Here is a 23,317-nt window from a genome sequence, read left to right as displayed (position 1 = left end):
TTCGTGGAAGAAACACTAGCCTCCATCGAAACAGACCGCAACGATTTCTCACCGATCACACTTGCCGAGTTTAAACCGAGATTTGGCTGTGAAATCTCAGATTTAACCGACTGGCACGATTGTAGACGGATTTCGCTGTTGTGGTGGAGCAGGTTTTTACAGACAGTGTGTGAGTAGGAAGAGGGAGTTAGTGGGTGTTAGCTGAGATGGTAAGTGGGGGGGGTAAGGAAGCTAGGGATGCAAGACAGAGAGGAGAGAGAAAGTAAGGGAGACAGGGGCACGCAGACCTTCTCTCCGAACAAGCGCTGGCATACGCCACTCTTGGCTAGCTTCTCTTTGACCAGCTGGGTGAGCTCCACCGTGTCCAGCTCGCGGCATGAGAACAGCTGGCACTGCTCGGGCGCCAGCGGGGGCACGGGCGCTCTGGCCGGCCTTGGCACGCGGGTGCCGCTGAGCTCTGGGTAGGCGGAGCCGGCGTGGTGCCACTCGCTCCAGTACTGAGGGGCATCGAGCAGCCGGGGGGGCGTCTGGCACAGAGACACACAAAGAGGGGAGGGGCCAGCATCAGTCAGTACCGTCCAGTACAGGGTAGGAGATCGTAGCATCGTGGGGAACAGGAACATCAACCAAGGCCATTTTGCAGGCTACACAGTGGACGATACCACTTTAAACATTACTGTCAACCTTATTATTATATATATGTTATTTTCGGGTAACTAAATTACTCAGGTAGCAGGATAACGATTTGAATTTCAACGCTCGATTTCATTCATTATTCGCAATGTAGCGATTAGCAAGCGTCTTCATCTGGAGTGCTCACATCTGCTCATTAGGCAAGTACCGATGCTAAACAAGCCTACTCGCAAGAACGGTGTCCACTCTCACAGTAGCGCATTTAAACTTACTACACGAATAAACGCACCATTCTGCAGCGGCGATTTCCTCAAATGTTTGAGATTCAGCTCCGTCGTCACGGCTCTGTGCACGTGACATTTCACTCACAATCTCTCTCTAGCTCGTCATCACGGGCGTTTTCGTACTTGCGGCTGTACCGGAACCGACTGTGGCCTCGTTTCTGGGGAGGATGTTATAGTTGCAAGGACGGATCTCTTCCAAACCTTGATCGATTCGGCTCTCGTAGACAAAATTACTGAAAGATTAATTTCAACTTGTTCTCGAAAGCCACCTTCACGCCATACATCAAGAAGGTGTTACGCCTCGTCTGTGGACCACAACATCCCCTTCGCTGCTACCGTAAAAGCCGAAACAGACCCCTGTTAACTTAAAGTAAAACGCCAGACCGACAGTTCCAATGAGACCAAAGACTGGTTCTCTAGACTGTACTGATTGCCTCAGTTCTGAGGAAAGTACAAGTGTGAACACACCCTCAATTGGCAGGAACAGATCTACGTTCTTTGAGCTTTTTAATGAGTGGGTGGATACATGGTCGCAAAGTGGCTTCGAAGAGTCCACTGATTTGTGAAACGTTTGGTACGGAAGGAATAAAGGGAGGGTCCCTACACACAAAAAAAAGAAGACTCACAACCTTCCGGCTCTTAGGACAGAGACTTACCCAAAATAGTGATATCTATAGGTTCATACAACACTCAGAAACTTCAGGAAGTAGTAACACTCAAAGCCATTCCCTCTTGCCATGCACAGTAAAGCAACGGAGGCTCTGGGCTACCCGTTAGCCTTGTTACAGAATAATGTTTAGCCATGCACAAGTATGACGTGCTTCCAATAGCCATGCACATCAGTCGTCTTCCTCAGAACCAATTTGCTTCCTGCCCATAACAAAGTCAAATCGGGTCTCCTTACCTCCTTGGAGTCTTCCATGCTGTGGTTCTCGTCGGGCAGGCCGGTTGCTCTGCGCTCTTGCTGCGAGTTGTTCCACCACTGCTCCCTCCACTGAACCCTGGAGGCTCCATCCTGGCCTGGAGATGCCGGACGCTCCTTCTTAATGCCGCTGAAGTCGAGTAAAGGGGACGGAGAAGGTGAGGAGGGTGAGGAGGATGAACAGGAAATCAGAAGAGGAGGCTTCTTCAAGCCCAGCGCCAGAGAACTGTAGGCGGTCAGGGGGGCGCCCAGTGGCGATGGTGCCAACACTTTGGGCGACAATAACGAGAGATCGCACTGAGACAGGGAGGAGGAGATGGAGGAAGAGGACGACGACGAAGACGAGGACGACAAGGACGTCTGCTGGGCCTCCATCTCGCGCCGTGCCTGCTCCAGGATGGAGCGGATGGCCTCGTCCGAACCTCCTCCTCCTCCTCCTCCTCCTCCACTGGATGAGGATGGAGGCAGGGTCGTGTCAGCTGTTCGACGGGGAAACAAAAGCAAGTAAGGATGCCATTTCGGAACTTTAATAACTAGTTTCTGGAGGAACGGGAGAGGAGCTCAAGACTTGCCTGCTTTCTGGACCTGCAGCTCACGCTTGGCTTGCTCCAGGATGGACTTGATGGCTTCGTCAGAGCCGCTTTCGGGCGTGCGGATACGGGTGGTGATGTTGCCTAGGAAAAGGTAGAGGAAATGGAGGAAAAGATGAGTATACACAACAGCAAGATAAATCAGAGTAAGCCACTGTGAACTTGTGGAGAACATTTATATATATATATATATATATATATGGATTTTTATTGCTTTAACATCCACCTGATGAGCTGCCCCTTTATCTAGGACATTTCAAAACGGGTGCGCGTGTCCTAACATCCGAAATGATGGAGGGCAGGTTCTAGCAGTAACAGGCTGTATGTAAAGTGGAATCCAGCCGTGCTCAAGCCAACCACCAGAGTTCTTTAAAACACGGTCCTCCCTTGTAAGCCATCTATTCAACAATATACTTTTATCACAGTTTGAAAGTCTTCCCTGTGGCTTCAAATATTAGTTTTGGGCCACCAGTGCCTGGCGTGTTTATTTGACCGAGTAAGGTATTTGTGTAACACCCGCTTGTTAGAAAGGGCTATTTGACGCCACCCAGCCCTCACAAATGGGCCCTCATTAAAATACCTAAATTATACATTGGGAATTTGACTTGACGTCAATCAGGCAGTCAATGTGGTGAGCGCTGCACAGGAGGTGCCTGTGATCCATTTGAAACACCACAGGAAAGAACTTACTGAAAAACCCACGGAGGATAAAAACCTAAGCGTTTTTTTTCCCCTGTGCTATTCTTTAGGTGCAGATGCAATCGTGGTTGACCTTAAGATTCCACGCCACCTGACAGACACCACGCACAACTAAGTGAGATAGTGAGTCGAGAGGACTCGGTATCAAGGTCAGGTATTTTTCCTCTCTATCTGATTTTATCCTATTATACACACTGAACGAAGAAGAAAAAAACAACTGGCTTTAGGCACTGACACAAGCTTCAGATTCAAACCTATACTTGAACACTACGGCCATAGTTATACCAATTATAAGAGCGCGAAAGGCAACGGGGACGTCACCAGCCACAAGGGGACCTTGGCCACAATTAATAAACTATCTAATAAACTAGGGGGAGAAAAAAAAAATGGACTAGGGGACACACCTGTCCGCGGGGCGCCTTCCGAGCCGGCTCTCCGCTTCGGGCCTTCCTGAAACATGCGGCTAAGGGCCTGGCCTGGGCTCTCTGTCAAAATAAACGACAGGGAAGAAAAAAAATGGACGACAAGATGAAAGAAGGTACGTGTGGTTGACCGGAACGTCGAACGCTTAGCACGGTCAAAAGGGTGGAGTGGAGAACGGGTTTGGAAATGACTTGACAATGGACCTGATTCAAGTGTTCCACACCAAAAAAATCAAAATAAATAAAGTTTAAAACAGCAGCTACCGAGGATGTTCCGAGTCCGATTCACCGGTTCGGGCGAATACCTCCGAGGCACGCTTGACCACTAAGGATTTCAAATGACATGTCTGACGTGAGGACTGGGGTAACGTTATCTTTCAAACAGAACACTGTGTCAAAGGAAAGACATTTCTAAATGCAAACATGGAAAATAAATACACGACTGCGAGGTTAGACCTCAGACGACTTCAGACCTCGGATTTTAAAGGCGTGGCCATCGCAGTTTTTAAGTAAACGTTTTTGGGAGATACTCTAACTGAAATTAGTGAGAATCACTGGCCGTTGCAGGAGTCAAGCTTAGTTACTTCCCCGAGGCCTCCACTCCAAGACCTTCTCCTTCTATCAAATGCAACCCAACCCGACTCTTCCCAGGTTCTTGACTCAGCTGGAAGCGCACCCAGAACGCATTCTGACGTTGACCTGAGGTCAGTTGGGACACTTTACTTTTGATCATTAAGATGATCCTAGCTCAGTACAGACTGGTGCAGGTGACGTGGAACAGAAACTCCCCGGACTTTACCGTTACCTTCCCTCTTAGTCGATATTATTGACGGGTAAAAGGTTTCGGTATGGATTAGCGTGTGGTGAGGACAGCCGGCGGAGCCTGAAGGACGATCGGAAGCTTGGTCGTGCGGAAATGAGCTGTGATGGAAAAGATGTGAAGGATCTAATCTGACAGTTGAATCGATACGCACAGGAGGAGAAACCAGTCGGTCATGGTATACGGTACACGCTGTACTTCTCTAAACTTCAAAGTAGCAATTGTTGGTTCATTAAGTCGATTCAGAATATGAGCTGGAAATGCCAGACTATAATGTAGTAATGTGTTACAGTCTTCTGCGTTCTCAGGTCACGACGACACGGCATGCTCGGCACTAAATCCGATTCGTCGGTTGATGAACGCCGACATGCCTAACGACGACTTACGGGTGTTCGAGAACATGCTTGAATTTATACTGCTTTTGTGTAGCTCAAATCAAATCATTAGCAACATGTTTATCTAGTTTTGTATTAGAGAACAGGGAGGAAAAGGTTAAACGACTGCAGGTGAAGGTAGAATGTGATAAGAAATGGGTGTGGTGTGTGTGTGATGCCCCTCCCGTACCGACACGACGACCCACCTTCCTATCGAACAGCGTTTACAAAAGGCACAAGCAGACCTCTCTGGTGACCTTGACGACTGATAAGGCATGTTGCTAATATCAGACTTAAGCTAACGGAAAATAAGAAAGTGTTTGATTTAGGAGAGGTAGCGCTCACCTCTTTGCCTGCCCTGGATGCTGCGCAGCGCCAAGATGTTCTGCTCGTCCGAGAGGAACTGCTTCATCTTATGGAAGGGCTCCTTGCCGCGGATGGTGAGCTTGCTCCAGGGTTTTGGGCGTGCCAGGATTTCGCTGACGGACCCCTGCGACAGGCCCAGCACATAGTGCCCGAAGACTCGCTGCCCGATGTTGTGCTTGATCAGCTGCTCTTTGACCTGGCGTGCGATCTCTGCCGTGTCCATATCCTCACCCTCGGAAGCGCTGCCCGCGCCCTCTGAGCGGCTGGGCGACGGCGCCGTGCCGTTGGTATCCGGGCTGGCACAGGGCTGACGCGGGGGAGCGGGTGCCAGTGCCAGGGGCGTGTAGTGGGTGTGGCTGAAGTCCTGCAGCGCTTTGGAGTAGAAGGTGTGCATGAGCTGGCGCTGCAGCAGTGAGCCCAGTGCCACCTTACCCGCCAGGGGGAAAGCGGTACCGTAGAGGTCCAGCGCTGGTGAGAAAGCATGTCCGCCATTAGCGCTGCTAGCAGTAGGTGACTCCGGGGGCGGGCCGGCAGAGTTCGGGCCTATACCTGGGCGACCCAGGAGTGGAGAAGGGGCGGGAGGGGGTGGGGCTGAGTTGACAGAGGTGGGGACGTGTGGCGCGGTCTCTTCTTTCACTTTCTGGCTGGCTGACCCTACAAGAAAGGGCAAACAAAATGCATTATGGGGGAGTTAACAAAAAAAGAAAAAGGGGTCTGACAAAAGACAAGGTGTTCTTTTTTTTTTTTTTTTTTTTTTTTTTGCTATTTATTTTAAGGTACAAAACAGAAAAGATTATAAATCTGTATTAATAGGTGTTTTTTTTTTTTTTTTTTTGCCAAGCCCCCCAGACAAACCGCCCATGCATTTGTAGTTTGCACCTTTCTTGTAAGCAACAGCATGGAAGGACAAAGACTTCAGACACATTAATGGCCACCATGCAAAGTGACACTGCCATCCAGATCCGCTGTCGTCGGTGAGGAGAGGCAGAACGGGTGCTTTAAAAAAAAAAAACCAAACAAACGAAAAAAAACATCCAGTCTTTGGCTCAGGCTGTCGAAGCAGTGCAACTCTGCTGGCCAACTCTGACTTTAAAAAAGTCCGTTCCCGTTCCTCCTCCTACACGGCTGACGGGATTCAAGCTCGTTACCGCAAAACAGTCTCTCCCGATGAAGTCTTCCTGACTCTTTCAGTTCTCCGAGTGATTATATTTTAAAAACTATTTAACAAGCCACTGTAGCGTTGTTAAGTACACACGAGAAAACTTGTTGTTTAAAAATAAATAAATAAATAAATAAATAAATACATAAATAAATAAATAAATAAATGAGGGTGGTAGGAATCACTAGAGGGAAAAACCCCCCAATGAACATCAGCAAGACTGCACAGTTTTCATAAAGGTTATGTGTTAAAATGGTGAATATTCATTGTATGACCTCATGCGAACCGATTAAATATTCAAATGCCGCTGTAGGTCGAATAGGAACTGGTACACTCGAGATCTTAACACAGGTGGACGGTCCTCGGAGGTGAATATTTCGAGGGGGAAATTTACGAACAGAAAAACAAAAACCAACGACAGTTTATCCATGGATGTCACGTTGCGCGACGCGTCCGAGTACGGTGACGAGGTACGACGGAGAACGAAGACCCTACCTACCTGGACGCGAACGCTCCATGTGAAAAGCCTCGCTAAACACCCTTAAAAAGGATCTCTTTTTGGAAGAGTGGATGTTAATCAGAATAATCAACAAATCCATTTCGTGTACGCAAACGACCAAAGGGCGCTTTAAATTAGAGGGACGTGATGAGGTTAGGCCGTAGCGACCTGTCAATTATGGTAATTTTATGCAAGGCTCTGAGCGCTATGTAAATATCCTGTTTATGCAGCCCCGAAGCAAACGCTCTTAACATTTTTCTCATCCACTCATGCATGCAAACCAACATTGTTAAATGTCAAAGCTTGTGAAACACAAGCAGTTGAAAAAAAAAAAGTATAAATAAATAAATAAAAACCCTGATGTAGGACAGAATAGAACCCTGTATGTCTGAGAAGATGTGTTTGTATGACACTAACTTATCGAATATCAAAGCAGGGTAGAGTAACGCATATAAAAGCGTACGACTCTATATGAGTCTTTATTAGGAAGACCTTTACACCTGTCGTTCGTGCTGTTACACAATCAGCCAATCATGTGGGAGCACTATACAATGCAGACAGAGGTGAAGAGCTTCATCGAGCGGCGGAAAAGCATCTCAAGACGCCGAACCTCGAAGCCGAAGAACGCATCGGGTCCAGCTCCTGTCCCGAGTCCAAAAACAGCGATCCAAGGCGGTGCGATAGTCTAACTCACTAAGAACACATGTTTTCCCCTTCGTTCTGATATTCGATGTGAACATGACCCCTATCTGCGTGATTTTAAGCACCGGGCTGATGCCGCACGATTGGCTGGACGGATGACTGCGCGAACGAGAAGGTGAACGCGGGGGTTCCTAATAAAGTGGTCGGTAAGTAAGTAAGCAAGCGTATGCATTTATTTATGATCGAGACATCACAGGGGAAGAGAAGAGAGAAGGCGGGACTAAAGTCGGTCCTGCTCGAAATGTCAACGCACATCTGCTGATGAGCAATTATCAAAAGAGGCATGAGTAATGCAGAGAAGTGCCGAACTGCGCCGTTTTTCCCCTCTTTCCCCCCGACGGGAAAAACGGCTCAAAATAAGTGTCTCCATTTTAACAGCATTAACCTGTTCCACCGTTTCCCCCACCATCTCTTGGGTAAAACATCCCATAATACCCAAGTAATACCTCAGTGTGCATTATTTGTATTTGAAATAAACCACGTTCCCCGTTCGACTGTGGGAGTGTACGCCAAAACTGTGTAAACAGGTGTTTATTATAAGAAAACGTACGCACGGGCGGATTTCCGACACGAAAACTAACTTTCTGCGTTACCGTGCATCCTTTTGTTGCGCCCGGGCGAGCTCTTGAGGACAGACTTACCGCTCAGCTCGGTGTTGGCGTTGCGGAGCGACGCGCTCTCGGACTGAAGACTGCGGTTCTTCTCCAGCAGTAACACCTCCAGCGGTTTAGACGAGTCCTGAGATGGAGGAACAGAGTCAGAGTACAAAGAGGGGTGCGTTCAGCGTGATCTCAGCGACTTTAACCGTGGCATTGGTTGTTGGCGCGCTGCGTTCGGAGATGCTTTTCTGCTTACCGCGGTTGTAAAGAGTGGTTCGTTTGAGTTACCCTAGCTTTCCTGAGCTCTCTCATCGACAAGCTGCTTCCCGCATGCGGAACTGCTGCTCACTGGATGTAAACTCTAGAGACTGCAATTTCTGAAACACTCAAACCAGCCTGTCTGGGACCCACAACCATGCCACGGTCAAAGGGATCACATTTTCTCCTACTCTGACGTGTGATGTGAACGCTGAAGCGAGTGCGAGCGAGGCCGACGTCCAGCTTTCAGCTGTTTGCGACGAACAAATCAAACAAAAGCGAGGGAAATAGTTCGACACGACGGACGCGTCGAGTGGTTTCCCAAAATTCAACTGAAAATGCGACTTACAATGATTTCTCCCGTTTCAAAATGATCCGACCCCTTCATGGCGAGCATCTTGAGTACTTAGTGGAGCATCCTTCTGCTGTTATGACCTGCTGCGAACACGATGCAGAGCTTCTGGCAGCTGAAAGTCTGTCAATTTTGACAATAAACCTGATTCGCAACGGGGGTGGGGGTGAATAATTTTGATTGCAACTGTAGTATAATGTAATGTAATGTAATGTAATATTCAGTGTATAATACAGAACACATGAGTCTTTAACACAGAAATCAGTAGACTTTTTAACTCGCACACACACACACACACACACACACACACACACAGCTCTTTAACTTTGTTTAGGTTCAGTTCCTGGTCTAGACTCCGCCCCGTCCTGTTACTGCTGTTTTAATAGCTCAGTCTGTTTATGATGTTTGACTAACACATCCTTGTAAAGTCTCAACACACACTACCGGTCAAAAGTTTACACACACTCATCCTTTATTTTATTTACCTCCACAATTTAGAATAATAATAATAATAATAATAATAATAATAATAATAATAAAGTCATCAAAACTCTGGAGTAACACAAATGTAACTATGGGGATTATGTCATGATTATGGGATTATGTCATGAAAAGAAAAAAAAAAAATCCAAAAAAAGTAATTTAATATTTTAGCATCTTCAAAGTCGACGTCTTTTTCGTTTAGAATTTCCAGAAATGTATTCTTGTTATTTTCTCGAGCGAGTTCTTGAGGAATTCCCCCGAGACGCTTTTTAAACGGTATTAAAAGAGTTCACACCGACGCTCCACACTCATCGCCTGCATTTCGGATTATTTCGCTCCGGGTCGCCCGTATTAAAAACATGTATATATTTTTTGGAAATAAAATGTCGGTTTAGTCTAATGGAAGAAATTAAAACGTCGGCACGATTCTATTTTTGTCTACGCCACCGATTTCAAACATTTAGATCGCGCACCGTCAGATCAGAAGGCTTTTAAAGATCACGGGTGTCCACAAACTTTTGACCCACCGTGTAATTCTAGTGTGGGGAAAATAAAATAAACAAACACGACTTATCTTCTGTGTGTTCTGCCTTTCTAAAGATTCTGCCTTTCTGCGCTGTGCTTGGATTTTGTGTGTGAGGCTTATTATTCTTCTTCTCCTTATTATTATCATCAGGTGCAGTTTCTTCTCATTTTCCTTGGGCCCGGATTTCTGAAAGCGCTATAAAGTTCTGTCAGGGTTCTGACAGAGTGTTCAAGCGTGACGCTCGTTCTACCAGTCGACGATGATCACGAGGCTTTCAGCAACTCAGCCAGGCTTTTATCTGTGATAAGCCATTCCTTACTCCCTGACCATCGCTGAGCGTCCTAGTTACCTGCGCTGTGGCGTTGTCAGACGGCCCAAACTCCATGGACTTCAGGATACTGCAGAGAAAACAGTTGGGTCAGAAACATTCAGATCCCCCCCTCCTCCAGATAAATAAATAAATAAATCAATAAATAAATAAACGCGCACACAATTCTGTCCAAATTCCGATCCATGCTCCTGTTATTATATTCGTTTAAATAAGAGGCGTGACCGTGTTCAAGCCAGATCAGATCAGATCACTGCTAAGGAATGCTTTCAGAGATGCAATCAGCACCGGGATTTAAAGGCCCGTCGGGGGGAGGGGAAAAAAAAAAAGAACAGTTTGAATAAAGAACCCATTCACTAAAGATCTATAAACACGTGCGAGTCAGGAAATCTGGACGTCCATCAGAGATCGGCAGTGCACCGATAAGCCCTCGTCGGAGCTTTACGCACCGCTAACCTAGTTACCCGAGCATCCTTTCACTCACAACGCACGCTTTATTATATACAAATGCCAAATAGGAGCGCTGATTAATCATAATGACCGATCTGGCATTTTGCAGCACGACTCCGAGGGTGGATGAGGGGGCTAATGAAAAGGCTGCGCTTCGTTAAGCATATCACGCCTGTACGTTTTAATGCGCTGCAAATTAACGAGGCCGCTCCGAGCTCCTACCTCAGCTCTTTCTTCACCTCCTCGTAGTCGGCCTGCTCCTGTAACTTCTCCTCCAGTTGCTGCGCGTGGCACCGGGAACGCGGGGATATGAGGAAGGAGGAAAAAAGAGAGAAGTGAGAGTAGAAAGGAGGCGCGCTCAAACATCAATCCGAATGTTCTTGAGCTTTATTAACGCGAAAGAGCGCTGTTTTTAAGGAGGACTTCTTCGACTTCCCCTTGCTATTTCCCCTCCGGAGAGTCCCCCTTCATCAGACAGTGCTCTATCAGCTTAATAAAAAGTGCAGGATATACGCCACCTATAGGCCCGAGGACTCAAGTCGCTATAATGAGTTGTTTTTTTTTTTTTTTTAATGTTCAAATTATTAATCCGCGCTCGGTTTTATTCGTTATACTTTTAGCATCGTTTCTGATCATTTATTAACCTCGATTCATTTCGACTTCATAGCTTTTCCTTCTGGAAAAAAAAAAAAAACAAACAAACATTTTCAGATCATTTGTTCAGATCGCATTTTCACTTCACTTTTTCATGAATTGTGCCATAAATAAAAAAGGAAATGTTTAATCTATTGTGTTACTGCAAAAATACACACCAGGATATTTATACATTTCTTTAAAATATGACGATATATATATATATATATATATATATATATATATATAAAAAATAAAATATATTTATTAACCTTGCTGACGCATTTTCACATAAAGTACGTCTTATTGAGGGGGGCCTGGACTTTTTCCTGCTGGAAAACTTTCCATACCTTTTTCGTTATATTTATTTATTTATTTATTCTCTTCAAACCGATTCAACCCCCCCCCCCCCCACCCCCTTTCTTAATAGTCAGATGAAATGAACCGGATCGTGAAAAAGGAAAAGAGATACGCACTTGAACGATGTTACTGGAATAAACGGACACTTGAATATTTATCAGTTTTTACTTCGCGGCAGTTAGATATTCCTTTAAATTCACCTCCTTTTGAGGATTCCTGGCATTTTCGGAGTTTTTTTCCCCTCTGAATAATTGTAAATTTTTTTTTTTTCTTTTTTCCTGGCCGTTCTATCTTTGTTCTTAATTTTTTTTTTTAGCAGGCGTAAACCGAGTCATGAAAAGTCAGACTATTCCCAAACTAATTGTCCAGCTCTGAAAGTCAGTCTACTCTTCCGACCTTTCCACATGTGCAAGAGCAATCTTAGTCTTTTAAAGTTATAAAGCAGACGATTCGTTTTACGTTGTCGTCTGACTGGTTCATATTTCCGAAATCTACCGTGCCATGGTTTTTAAAGTACAAAAAGTGCTATATATAAAAAAAAATGTTGTTTTTAAAAAATTTTTTATATTCACAGTAGATTTGTCCGTACTGCCAATGATAAGTGTATTCGTGTTGAGAAAAACACCGTCCTCACAACCCCCTTATTCTTCCAAAGAACCGCTGTAGGTCATGTACACACATATCGGTGAGTCAAAAGAGCTCAAGAAGGGTGTGTTATATTTATTAATCACCTCAGCTATGTCTTCTTGTTCATTCTGAAAATGACCACTGAGGGACAGAAACCCGTTTCATTATGCAGGGCGGATATGTTCTGTGTGTGTGTGTGTGTGTGTGTTTGGGGCTTGTCTGAGGACCTTGAGAGTGACGCTCTTGGCACTGAGCTGCTGCTCTAGCTGGCTGATTTGGGTGGAGGAGTTCTCGCGCAGTTTGGCCAGACTGGCCTGCAGTCTCTGCACGTCCTCCACCAGCTGCACCATCTCCCGCTCCTTAGCACTCAGCTCGGCCTCCAGACTGGAGCGTGACACCACCTCCACCGCCTGCTCCTACACACACACACACACACACAATATTAACGACCAAGGACAGGAAGTGTTTGCATATTCAGAACTACCACACCATTCTGTAGTGAAGAAATGGTACCATATCCGGAGCTTTCTGGATCTGCGTGGCCAGCTGTAGGGACTTGTTAGCTGACGTGAGCTGCTCCCTCAGTGACTCGGCCTCTCTCTCGGCTGTCTCTGCTCTCTGTGGACGCGCGATGATTTCCCGTTAAAATTCCCAATACTTTCCGCTAACTACTACAGCAGACCGCTGGGCGTGTCTGTCAGCTCATATACAAACTCAAACACACACACACGGGTAGACGTCCAGTAGTTTTATAAGTGCACTTAAAATGTGTCTCGACACCCCTGCATGCTCTGTCCACTCCGAGGCCCAGGGCCCATCAACTTGACAGATGCTTTCTCCACCCTGCGGTGAAGATGTAGAATAGTCTGCTTCCTGACGTTGGTGGATGCGGGACTTTACAGGCTTTTAAAGACCTGAGGATTTCTCCGATATCCTGAGATAAAAATCAATCAAAGGCCTCCGTGTACGACAAGCCTGATAATCACGTCTCATAACGCGCCAGTAGTATGTATTTATAAACATATAACTTAATGCTACGACGTGATACACTTTACTTAAAAATGTGACTCAAAGATCGTTCAGATATGCTGCTTGAATCTCATCATCATCATCATCATCATCAGTATTCTGCAGACGTTTTCCTTTGCAAGTTGAAAGGAAGTCGAGTCGAAATGCCCTGAATAAAAAGTCCTTCTCAGACTGCTTTCGGAAACATTCCTAACATCCTGAAGCAGACGTGAAGTCGGCGCATTAGGTCAGAGCTTCCCGCGTTAAGCCAATGAACAGCTGTCGGGATACGTACTCATGGTTTAATAACCCGCAGCCTGAAAGTTCACGTCTTACCTGATTGGCTCGCTCCAGATCGGTCATGACCATCTCGATCTCGTCGGCCCTGGGGAGGAAGCGCAACACCTCGTTTTAGCATTAGCATGACCACAATAACCTTGTTGTTTTTTTTTAGTACAATACACTTTTAAAATGCAACTCTTGTTACGATTATCTCCTTCAGTAAACATCATCGTGGTCATCCATAGCGCACACATTTGCTGAATTTATATTTATTCGGAAAAGGTTTTTGCATCACCCTTGACTTCCTTTACAGACAACAATTTAATATTAGTATGAAGATGTGAGGAAAACACAGGCAGGACCACATCCTTCTGCAGACCAAGCCTCGATCCTTGTGCGTGTGTGAAAGGAAGTCCTTACGTCTGCAAGGATTTGACACTATTGTGTCAGTGGTGGAGTCTCACACACACACACACACACACACACACACACACACACACACACACACCCCCACACACACACACTAAGGCCCATTAAGCCCTCTCAGTTTCAGCGTAATCCAGTGAGCTCTGGAGTCGTGATTAAGCCTCTTGGACTAGCTCGCGGGAAAACACTGGGATTACAGCGATACACTTTTTAGGCTCTGCGCTATTCACGCTAATCTGATATAATATCGCTCTCCTGATTCTCTCGGTTAAAAGGGCCGCGTACGGCTAGTCGCTGCAACTGTATGAAACGTTAACGCCACTCATGTAGGTGTAGCTTAATGTCAACAATAACAGTTCTTCAGATTTCCTCATGGTGGCGTAGTGGCACAGACCTGCTTTAAAGAAAGGGGCTGAGACTTTTCACTTTCGGTTCGTCAGCTTGAGGCAGGCTGATACCACACACACACACACACACACACACACACACACACACACACACACACGCGTGATTGTTCAAAGGATGCTGCTGAAGGACACGGTGTTACTGGCATCACCGTGCTACTGGCATCCCAGTTACTGTGTGTCCTTCATAAGTAAGCTGTACCCTTCGAACACACACAACTGATGCGACGCTGTTCGCACACAAAACGCACGTAAACACGCTAAGAAACGTGAACAAGCGAGCGAATAAAGTCAAATGAAGTGATAAAGAAAGTATTAAGCAAACTGAGTCATTGAAGTAAATAAGGGAAATATTAAGTAAAGTGAGAAAGTAAATTAAGTAAAGTATATATGTAAAGTAAATTAAGTAAAGTATATATGTAAAGTAAATTAAGTAAAGTATATATGTAAAGTAAATTAAGTAAAGTATATATGTAAAGTAAATAAAGTAAAGTATATATGTAAAGTAAATAAAGTAAGGTAAATAAAGTAATATTAAGTAAAGTATGCATGTAAAGTAAATCTTCAATGTAAATAAAGTAAGGTAAATAAAGTAATATTAAGTAAAGTATGCATGTAAAGTAAACCTTTAATGTAAATAAAGTAAGGTAAATAAAGTAATATTAAGTAAAGTATGCATGTAAAGTAAACCTTTAATGTAAATAAAGTAAGGTAAATAAAGTAATATTAAGTAAAGTATGCATGTAAAGTAAATCTTTAATGTAAATAAAGTAAGGTAAATAAAGTAATATTAAGTAAAGTATATATGTAAAGTAAATAAAGTAAAGTATATATGTAAAGTAAATAAAGTAAGGTAAATAAAGTAATATTAAGTAAAGTATGCATGTAAAGTAAATCTTCAATGTAAATAAAGTAAGGTAAATAAAGTAATATTAAGTAAAGTATGCATGTAAAGTAAACCTTTAATGTAAATAAAGTAAGGTAAATAAAGTAATATTAAGTAAAGTATATATGTAAAGTAAATAAAGTAAGGTAAATAAAGTAATATTAAGTAAAGTATGCATGTAAAGTAAATCTTTAATGTAAATAAAGTAAGGTAAATGAAGTAATATTAAGTAATGTATGTACGTAAAATAAACAAAGAAAGTATTACATATACCGAGTAAGTAAATAAGTAAAGCAAATTAAGTAAAGCATGTAAGCAAAGTGAGTAAGTAAAGTAAATAAAGTTATTACTACCTAAAGTGAGAAAGGAAATCAAGTAAATTATGGATGTAAAGTAAATAAAGTAATATTAAGTAAAGTATGTAAGTAAAGTAAACAAAGAAAGTATTACAAATAGAGAGTAAGTAATGTAAACCTAGTAAAGTAAATGTGTAAAGTAAATAAAGCAAGGTAAAGTATATAAGTATAGTAAACAAAGAGAGTAAGTAAATAACGTATGTAAAGTAAAATTAAGTAAGGCACGTCAGTAAAGTTAAGTGAGTCAGTAAACAACGTAGGTATTTAACTAAAGCAAGAAAGTAATGTAAATAAACAAAGGAAGTAAAGGAAGGAATGTAGGTAAGCGAACGGGAAAAGAAACGTACTAAATAAGCAAGTAAACGAGCCTGACAGAAAAGTGTCGAAGCAAAGTGAAACGAGTGTGTACTCTGAACCCAGAGAACTCTAACTGCCAGTTGTAAGGACCACACCCTGCGTCCCAGTTGCTGTTATGTTTTGTGTAAAGCTGTCTGACGGGGGTGCAGGGACACGCACACACACGCACGCACGCACACACACACACACACACCGGGAAGAGTCATGCCAGTGTGTTAATTACACTAACAAGCTAACATCTAATTATAGGTGATTCTGCATGAAGAACTTAATTATGTTAATTAACGCTGGGGCTCTAATTACAGATGTCTTTCGGAGTGGGTGTGTTTGTGGGGCAGAGAGGTCACGTGTTTCATTTATCATTTCAGCAAGGACACCCACATGGAAGGGGTGTAACACACACACACACAGCAAACATGAGTGCCTGCTTTTAAAGCTGCATTATGAGGGCATGGAGGTTTCATGTGTGTGTGTGTGTGTGTATGTGTGTGTGTGTGTCCTAAGGTTACTGAATTTAACGCAAGCTGATTCAGCTCTTATTAAAACCCGACTGCATGGAGAACGTAATTATTCAATCGAAGCACGGGTGCACTAGGCGTTTTTAAATAACCGCTGGATTTGGGAATTACAAACGCAGTGCAGACTCCAAAGCACGGGATTTGTATATGTGCGCCTGTGGTCAGTCGTCGAGGCGCTCACCTTATAAGCCTTGCTGAAATGAGGGGAAATGACAAAGCGGCCTGACAGACTCTGTCGTTTCATCCGCTCTAGACGACATGGCATCCAAGATACACCGTTTTATTCTTTTATGACACGCAATCAAGTTTGATGCCACAGGTTTGATGACTGGTGGCTCAGTATTTAGGTGTGTGTGTGTGTGTGTGTACAGGGAGCACGGACCTGCTGCTAAGCGACAACGCTTACAGATGAGAGAAGCCCTAGCAACTGTCTCTAAGCACCCTTCATCCCTGGAGTCTAATTGAGCAATCAAGAGACCATTAGAATTCCAATTAAACGGCCGATTATGTTTGATTGGGTTTGATTAATCCAGAGCCGTGGGGACTGTGTGTGTGCGTGTGTGAGAGAGAGAGAGAGTGTGTGTGTGTGTGCAAGCGTGGGATGGCACAACTGGTTTGGTTTCAGCAGGTGGATGCTGGCAATGCCACATGTGCCAGAGACAGAGAGAGAGAGAGAGAGAGAGAGAGAGAGAGGACTCCTTAATCAGCACTCTTCACTGCACTCTGGAGAGCCTACCTGAGCTCCTCTCTCTCTCACACACACACACACACACCTGACCTAGATACCACTCTACACACACAGATAAAGAGGGAAAAGAAGGATGAACAAAAGAACGGGAAAGAAGACGGGCCAAAGAGCAGAAGGAAAGTAGAATGAAAACAAGAAAAAAAAAGGTATAAAAAGGGAAGGAAATTGTGAATAATGCGGGAAAAACGAAAAAGAGAACAACGTAAATGGAAGACGAAGAGGGAGTAAAAACAGACGAAAGACAAAAGGAGGAAATGGAAGAAGGGAAGAAGTACACGACAAGCAAGAGAAGGAAGGAAGCAGAAAAACATGGAGGACGGAAAGATTCGAAATAAAAGGAAGGTAAAAAAAAAAAAAAAGAATAAGAAGGCAATAGAGAAAATGATAGGCTTTTGTATCACACAGCATGACGCACATTAGTGCCACCTGGTGTCCATAAGAAGAAAAGCAGCCATTAACCTGTTAATAAATAAGTCCTAATATTCGGTTAAAGGTGCGGTCTGTAATTTTCTAAACTTGTAATAATAATAATAATACCTTTCAAAGCTGTCATTTATAATACTGACACGCGATAAACCTGGTGTTTCTGGTGTGGAAATGATCTTTTAGTCTTAGTACAGTAAAATTGATAAGCTTTTGTTCTTCGCTTTATATTCCCACTGCGGTCAAACCCCTGCTTTCGAGCCAACTGATGAGGTCAACAAAAGAAAATCATCGCGTTTCCATCAACTACCGTAAAACAAATACTGTGAAGAGGAAAAGCTATACCTCACTATGCCATCATTTATTCCCACACCATATCCAAACACCTCACTCACTACATTTCAGGGTTTTTTTTTCTTCTGGATGTCAGGGTTACTACAGTCAAACTGAGACAACGAGCAAGACAGCATGAATAGAGTGTATGTGAGCAGAACCTGAGGGTGTAAATGTGACTCAATAAGCCTCAATTTCCTCCTGGCCAGAGCACGACTAGCAGGATTACAGAAGCCACAAAAGATTCAGAGTCAAAAAAACTCTCCACAGAGGTGCAAAGCAAACGGACAGCCTGTGGTGGTGGAAAAAAAAGAAACAACGACAAATTCGGCAGTTTATAGATATTTATCTTCTACAATAAAAACTATATTACCCCATAACCCCATATCCCATCGCCCTACCTCATTACCCCATAATTCTACCCCATATCCCATCGCCCTACCTCATTACCCCATAATTCTACCCCATAACCCATTGCCCTACCTCATTACCCCATAATTCTATCCCATAACCCCATATCCCATCGCCCTGCCTCATTATCCCATCATTCTACCCCATATCCCATCGCCCTACCTCATTATCCCATAATTCTACCCCATAACCCATCGCCATACCTAATTATCCCATAATTCTACCCCATAACCCATCGCCCTACCTCATTACCCCATAATTCTACCCCATAACCCATCGCCATACCTAATTATCCCATAATTCTACCCCATAACCCATCGCCCTACCTCATTACCCCATAATTCTACCCATAACCCCATATCCCATCGCCCTGCCTCATTATCCCATCATTCTACCCCATATCCCATCGCCCTACCTCATTATCCCATAATTCTACCCCATAACCCATCGCCATACCTAATTATCCCATAGTTCTACCCCATAACCTATCGCCCTACCTAATTATCCCATAATTCTACCCCATATCCCATCGCCCTACATCATTACCCCATAGTTCTACCCAGTAACCCATCGCCCTACATCATTATCCCACAGTTCTACCCCATATCCCATCGCCCTACCTCATTACCCCATAATTCTACCCCATAACCCCATAACCCATCGCCCTACCTCATTACCCCATAGTTCTACCCCATATTCCATCGCCCTACCTCATTATCCCATAGTTCTACCCAATAACCCATCGCCCTACCTCATTACCCCATGGTTCTAACCAATAACCCATCGCCCTACCTCATTATCACATAGTTCTACCCAATAACCCATCGCCCTACCTCACTATCCCATATTTCTACCCCATAACCCATTGCCCTACCTCATTACCCCATGGTTCTACCCAATAACCCATCGCCCTACCTCATTATCCCATAGTTCTACCTCATAACCCCATATCCCATCGCCCTACCTCATTCCCTAGTTCTACCCCATAACCCAACGCCCTACATCATTATCCCATAGTTCTACCCCATAACCCCATCGCCCTACCACATTATTCCCTAGTTCATCCCCATATCCCATCACCCTACCTCATTACAACATATCCCATAATTCTACCCCATATCCTATCGCCCTACCTCAATATCCCATAGTTCCACCCATTAACCCCATATGCCATCGCCCAACCTTTATTCCATAGTTCTAGCCTATAACCCCATATCCCATGGTTCTACCCCATCGCCCTACATCATTATCCCATTACCCTACCGCTTCGCCCTACCTCATTATACCATATCCCATCGTTCTACCCCATATCCCATCGCCCTACCTCATTATCACATTGCCCTACCCCATTGCCCCACCTCATTATACCATATCCCATCATTCTACCCCATATCCCATCACCCTACCTGATTATCCCATTGCCCTACCTCATTATACCATATCCCATCGCCCTACCTCATTATCACATTGCCCTACCCCATTGCCCCACCTCATTATACCATATCCCATCATTCTACCCCATATCCCATCACCCTACCTGATTATCCCATTGCCCTACCTCATTATACCATATCCCATCGCCCTACCTCATTATCACATTGCCCTACCCCATTGCCCCACCTCATTATACCATATCCCATCATTCTACCCCATATCCCATCACCCTACCTGATTATCCCATTGCCCTACCTCATTATACCATATCCCATCGTTCTACCCCATATCCCATCACCCTACCCCATAACCCCATCGCCCTACCTCATTACCCCATATCCCATCGCCCTACCTCATTATCACATTGCCCTAGCCCATACCCCATCGCCCCACCTCATTATACCATATCCCATCATTCTACCCCATACCCCATCGCCCTACCTGATTATCCCATTGCCCTACCTCATTATACCATTGCCCTACCTCATTATCACATTGCCCTAGCCCATACCCCATCGCCCCACCTCATTATACCATATCCCATCATTCTACCCCATACCCCATCGCCCTACCTGATTATCCCATTGCCCTACCTCATTATACCATATCCCATCGCCCTACCTCATTATCACATTGCCCTACCCCATTGCCCCACCTCATTATACCATATCCCATCATTCTACCCCATATCCCATCACCCTACCTGATTATCCCATTGCCCTACCTCATTATACCATATCCCATCGTTCTACCCCATATCCCATCACCCTACCCCATAACCCCATCGCCCTACCTCATTACCCCATATCCCATCGCCCTACCTCATTATCACATTGCCCTAGCCCATACCCCATCGCCCCACCTCATTATACCATATCCCATCATTCTACCCCATACCCCATCGCCCTACCTGATTATCCCATTGCCCTACCTCATTATACCATTGCCCTACCTCATTATCACATTGCCCTAGCCCATACCCCATCGCCCCACCTCATTATACCATATCCCATCATTCTACCCCATACCCCATCGCCCTACCTGATTATCCCATTGCCCTACCTCATTATACCATATCCCATCGTTCTACCCCATATCCCATCACCCTACCTCATAACCCCATATCCCATCACCCCACCTCATTACCCCATCCCATCGCCCTACCTCATTACCCCATCAATCTACCCGGTCACCCCATACACATCACCCTGCACCATTATTCTACCTCATCATCCAATATCCATCCCCCTACCCCCTATCAATCACCCTATCACATCATACTATCCCATACCCACCACCGCAACCCAAATACTATTATCATCACCCCATGAGTAGATCCACCCACCCCACCCACTTTGTGTCATTCACACAATAATTCTCTGTAAATAACCTTGCACGTGCAAATCACAACTCGTTACCTGAGATTTTATTAAACCGAGGCCTAAACGTCTGGTATTTTGACGTGATCTTAATTTTGAGTTGATCTTGATCTGGTCGAATGCACCGGTTAATCTGAACCCTCCTCCCTTCTGTCCGTCTGTCTCTCTCATATCCTGTGCAGCGCTGGTCAAATCCTCCAGGGCCGCTGCGACATTTCTCAGCTTTAGACCATTAGACTTTCATTTCCCCTGCACCACCCCCTCTTTTTCCTCATCGCTGCATCTGCTCATAACACTCCTGTTGCCTTTTTGTTTCTCTCTTGAACGCTTCTTGCCCAATCAGGCGTGTTCTCTCGAGTGAGAACGAAAAAGACGAAGAAAAAGAGACAAGTTATTATGTTTGTGTGTGGAGAAAGTAGGGATGGCACGGTTACTTCTTACTATCACTCTCTCTCTCCCCCTTTCCCTCACTCTCTCTCTCACACACACACACAATCGCCGAGCTTCATCCGGCCCTGCTCATTCGTTCACCCCCCGCTTCCTCCTTCCTGTATTTAAGAAGATGGACCTGCTGTATAACTTCATAATTGCTTTTTCTGGTACTCAGCTTGTGTGTGTGTGTGTGTGTACTACCTAATGAGCACCACTCCAAACCCTATGTGTCTCGGCACACGCAGCACAAAACACACATGCAGAAAGAACAAGGACGACTCAGACAAAGGCCAAAAAGGGAGTGTATTTGGTCTGCTCTGCCCAGATGTGCACTGCTCTTGAACCCTCCATTATCCTGTGGGAGCTGTGTTCATATCACACGGTGTGTGTGTGTGTGTGTGTGTGTGTATGTGTGTGTGTGTGTGTACACTCAGGGAGAACCCTATAGGATCAGCCATGCCTGACTCTTAATGATTTAGCAGCAGTCGTCTATAAATAAAGCAGATGTGGCAGGAGCCTCTGCTTCAGGGACGTCTGGAGGGATCACCCTGGCTCCAAATGAAGCTCATAACTCTCTCTCTCGACACACACACACACTCACGGACACACCGGGGGTTAGCGGAAAAAAATCCAGAAGGTAGAAAACCAAGCATCTAGTGATAAAGATGATATTAAGAGACACTGGACAGTGTGTGTGGGTGTGTGTGTTAAGTTTCTTAACCCTTTGTGAGCACCTAATCTCCTAACATGTGTAATATACACTTTTCAGTCACTTTAATAGGAACACCTGTACACTGGCTCATCGGGTAACTGCGTGAATGCGCCGATCACGTGGCAGCAGTGTTGTTTGGACAGATTTAGCCCAGTGTTGCACCTCGTAGCGTCAGACTCTGGGTGGAAGTCACGCTGTTGTAGCGTTGTCGTCGTGTTTACATCCATCAGTGTTCAGTCCCTACAGGATCCAACACGCATTACGCAAACATGTCTTTCTGAGCAACCACTCATTAGCGACGAGGAGGCTGTGAGTGCTGGACAAATGTAGCTCAGGAGGCAGGATATGGTGATATGTCTGTGTGGGAAAAGGCTGCGCAGGACAAGATGGCGGATTCCAGGTGAGTAGAGTGGATCAGGTGGAGGCACTAGGCTGAAATTTAATGGTAGTGTTTCAGCAGTGTAATAAATAATAATAATAATAATAATAATAATAATAATAATAATATAGTCTCACTAAGCTGTTAATTTCTTCCACCTTTAAAACACATCACCAGTTGTGCCGTTATAGAACATCTGTAGATGCCAGTGTCACCATGGTAACTGTCAAGTGGGCACGCTGATGTCTTAATGGTCGGCGTGATGTTTCCGAGTTGATCGTAATCAATTCAATAATGTAATGTGCACAACACGTTCTCACACGAGAACCAGCCTGAGCCTGAGCATGGCAACGGGCCAAGTGAGCTGCTAACACACACACTCCCCCTTTCCCTCAGGGTGTTTACAGTCAAGGCCCGAGAGCTGCTCGAGATCCCGGCAGCTCGCAGGCAGAGCAGCCGTGCCCAGAGCAAACGATCGATAAGCCATTAATCTTTAAAGGAGACAAAACGGCCGACACGCAACCAGCCTGCTGCTCAGCTCACAGCCAGGGCCATCGAGGAAAGGGGGAGGGGGGTGAGAGAGAGAGAGAGAGAGAGAGAGAGAGAAACAGACAGAAACAGAGACAGAGAGAGAAAGATAGAGAGAGACAGAACAGAGAGACACAGATAGACAGAGAGAAAGAAACAGAGACAGAGAGACATACAGACAGAGAGAATCAGACAGAGCGAGAGAGAGACAGAGA

The 23,317-nt window shown here is 44.9% G+C and overlaps 1 protein-coding gene across 4 annotated transcripts in view; it reads right to left on the bottom strand.

Annotated features, from left to right (window-relative positions):
• The window catches only part of cux1b (cut-like homeobox 1b), a 167,111-nt gene that overhangs the window by 33,816 nt on the left and 109,978 nt on the right, over positions 1 to 23,317 (bottom strand). The window contains exons 9-19 of one of the 4 annotated variants that reach the window (XM_053673696.1): positions 13,431 to 13,479; positions 12,600 to 12,704; positions 12,314 to 12,502; positions 10,689 to 10,747; positions 10,038 to 10,086; positions 8,112 to 8,208; positions 5,090 to 5,764; positions 3,533 to 3,613; positions 2,412 to 2,513; positions 1,822 to 2,318; positions 288 to 527 (exon numbers count right to left, since the gene is read on the bottom strand). In XM_053673696.1, the coding sequence (XP_053529671.1) occupies positions 288 to 527; positions 1,822 to 2,318; positions 2,412 to 2,513; positions 3,533 to 3,613; positions 5,090 to 5,764; positions 8,112 to 8,208; positions 10,038 to 10,086; positions 10,689 to 10,747; positions 12,314 to 12,502; positions 12,600 to 12,704; positions 13,431 to 13,479 (2,143 nt within the window). The remainder of the gene's footprint in view (positions 1 to 287; positions 528 to 1,821; positions 2,319 to 2,411; positions 2,514 to 3,532; positions 3,614 to 5,089; positions 5,765 to 8,111; positions 8,209 to 10,037; positions 10,087 to 10,688; positions 10,748 to 12,313; positions 12,503 to 12,599; positions 12,705 to 13,430; positions 13,480 to 23,317) is intronic. The other 3 variants (XM_053673698.1, XM_053673697.1, XM_053673699.1) reach the window with 3 other exon arrangements.

This window comes from Ictalurus punctatus, chromosome 20, assembly GCF_001660625.3.
Source record: "Ictalurus punctatus breed USDA103 chromosome 20, Coco_2.0, whole genome shotgun sequence".
Taxonomy (NCBI): Eukaryota; Metazoa; Chordata; class Actinopteri; order Siluriformes; family Ictaluridae; genus Ictalurus; species Ictalurus punctatus.
Note: the sequence above shows the minus strand (reverse complement) of the source record. Positions and strands in the feature narration are given on the sequence as shown.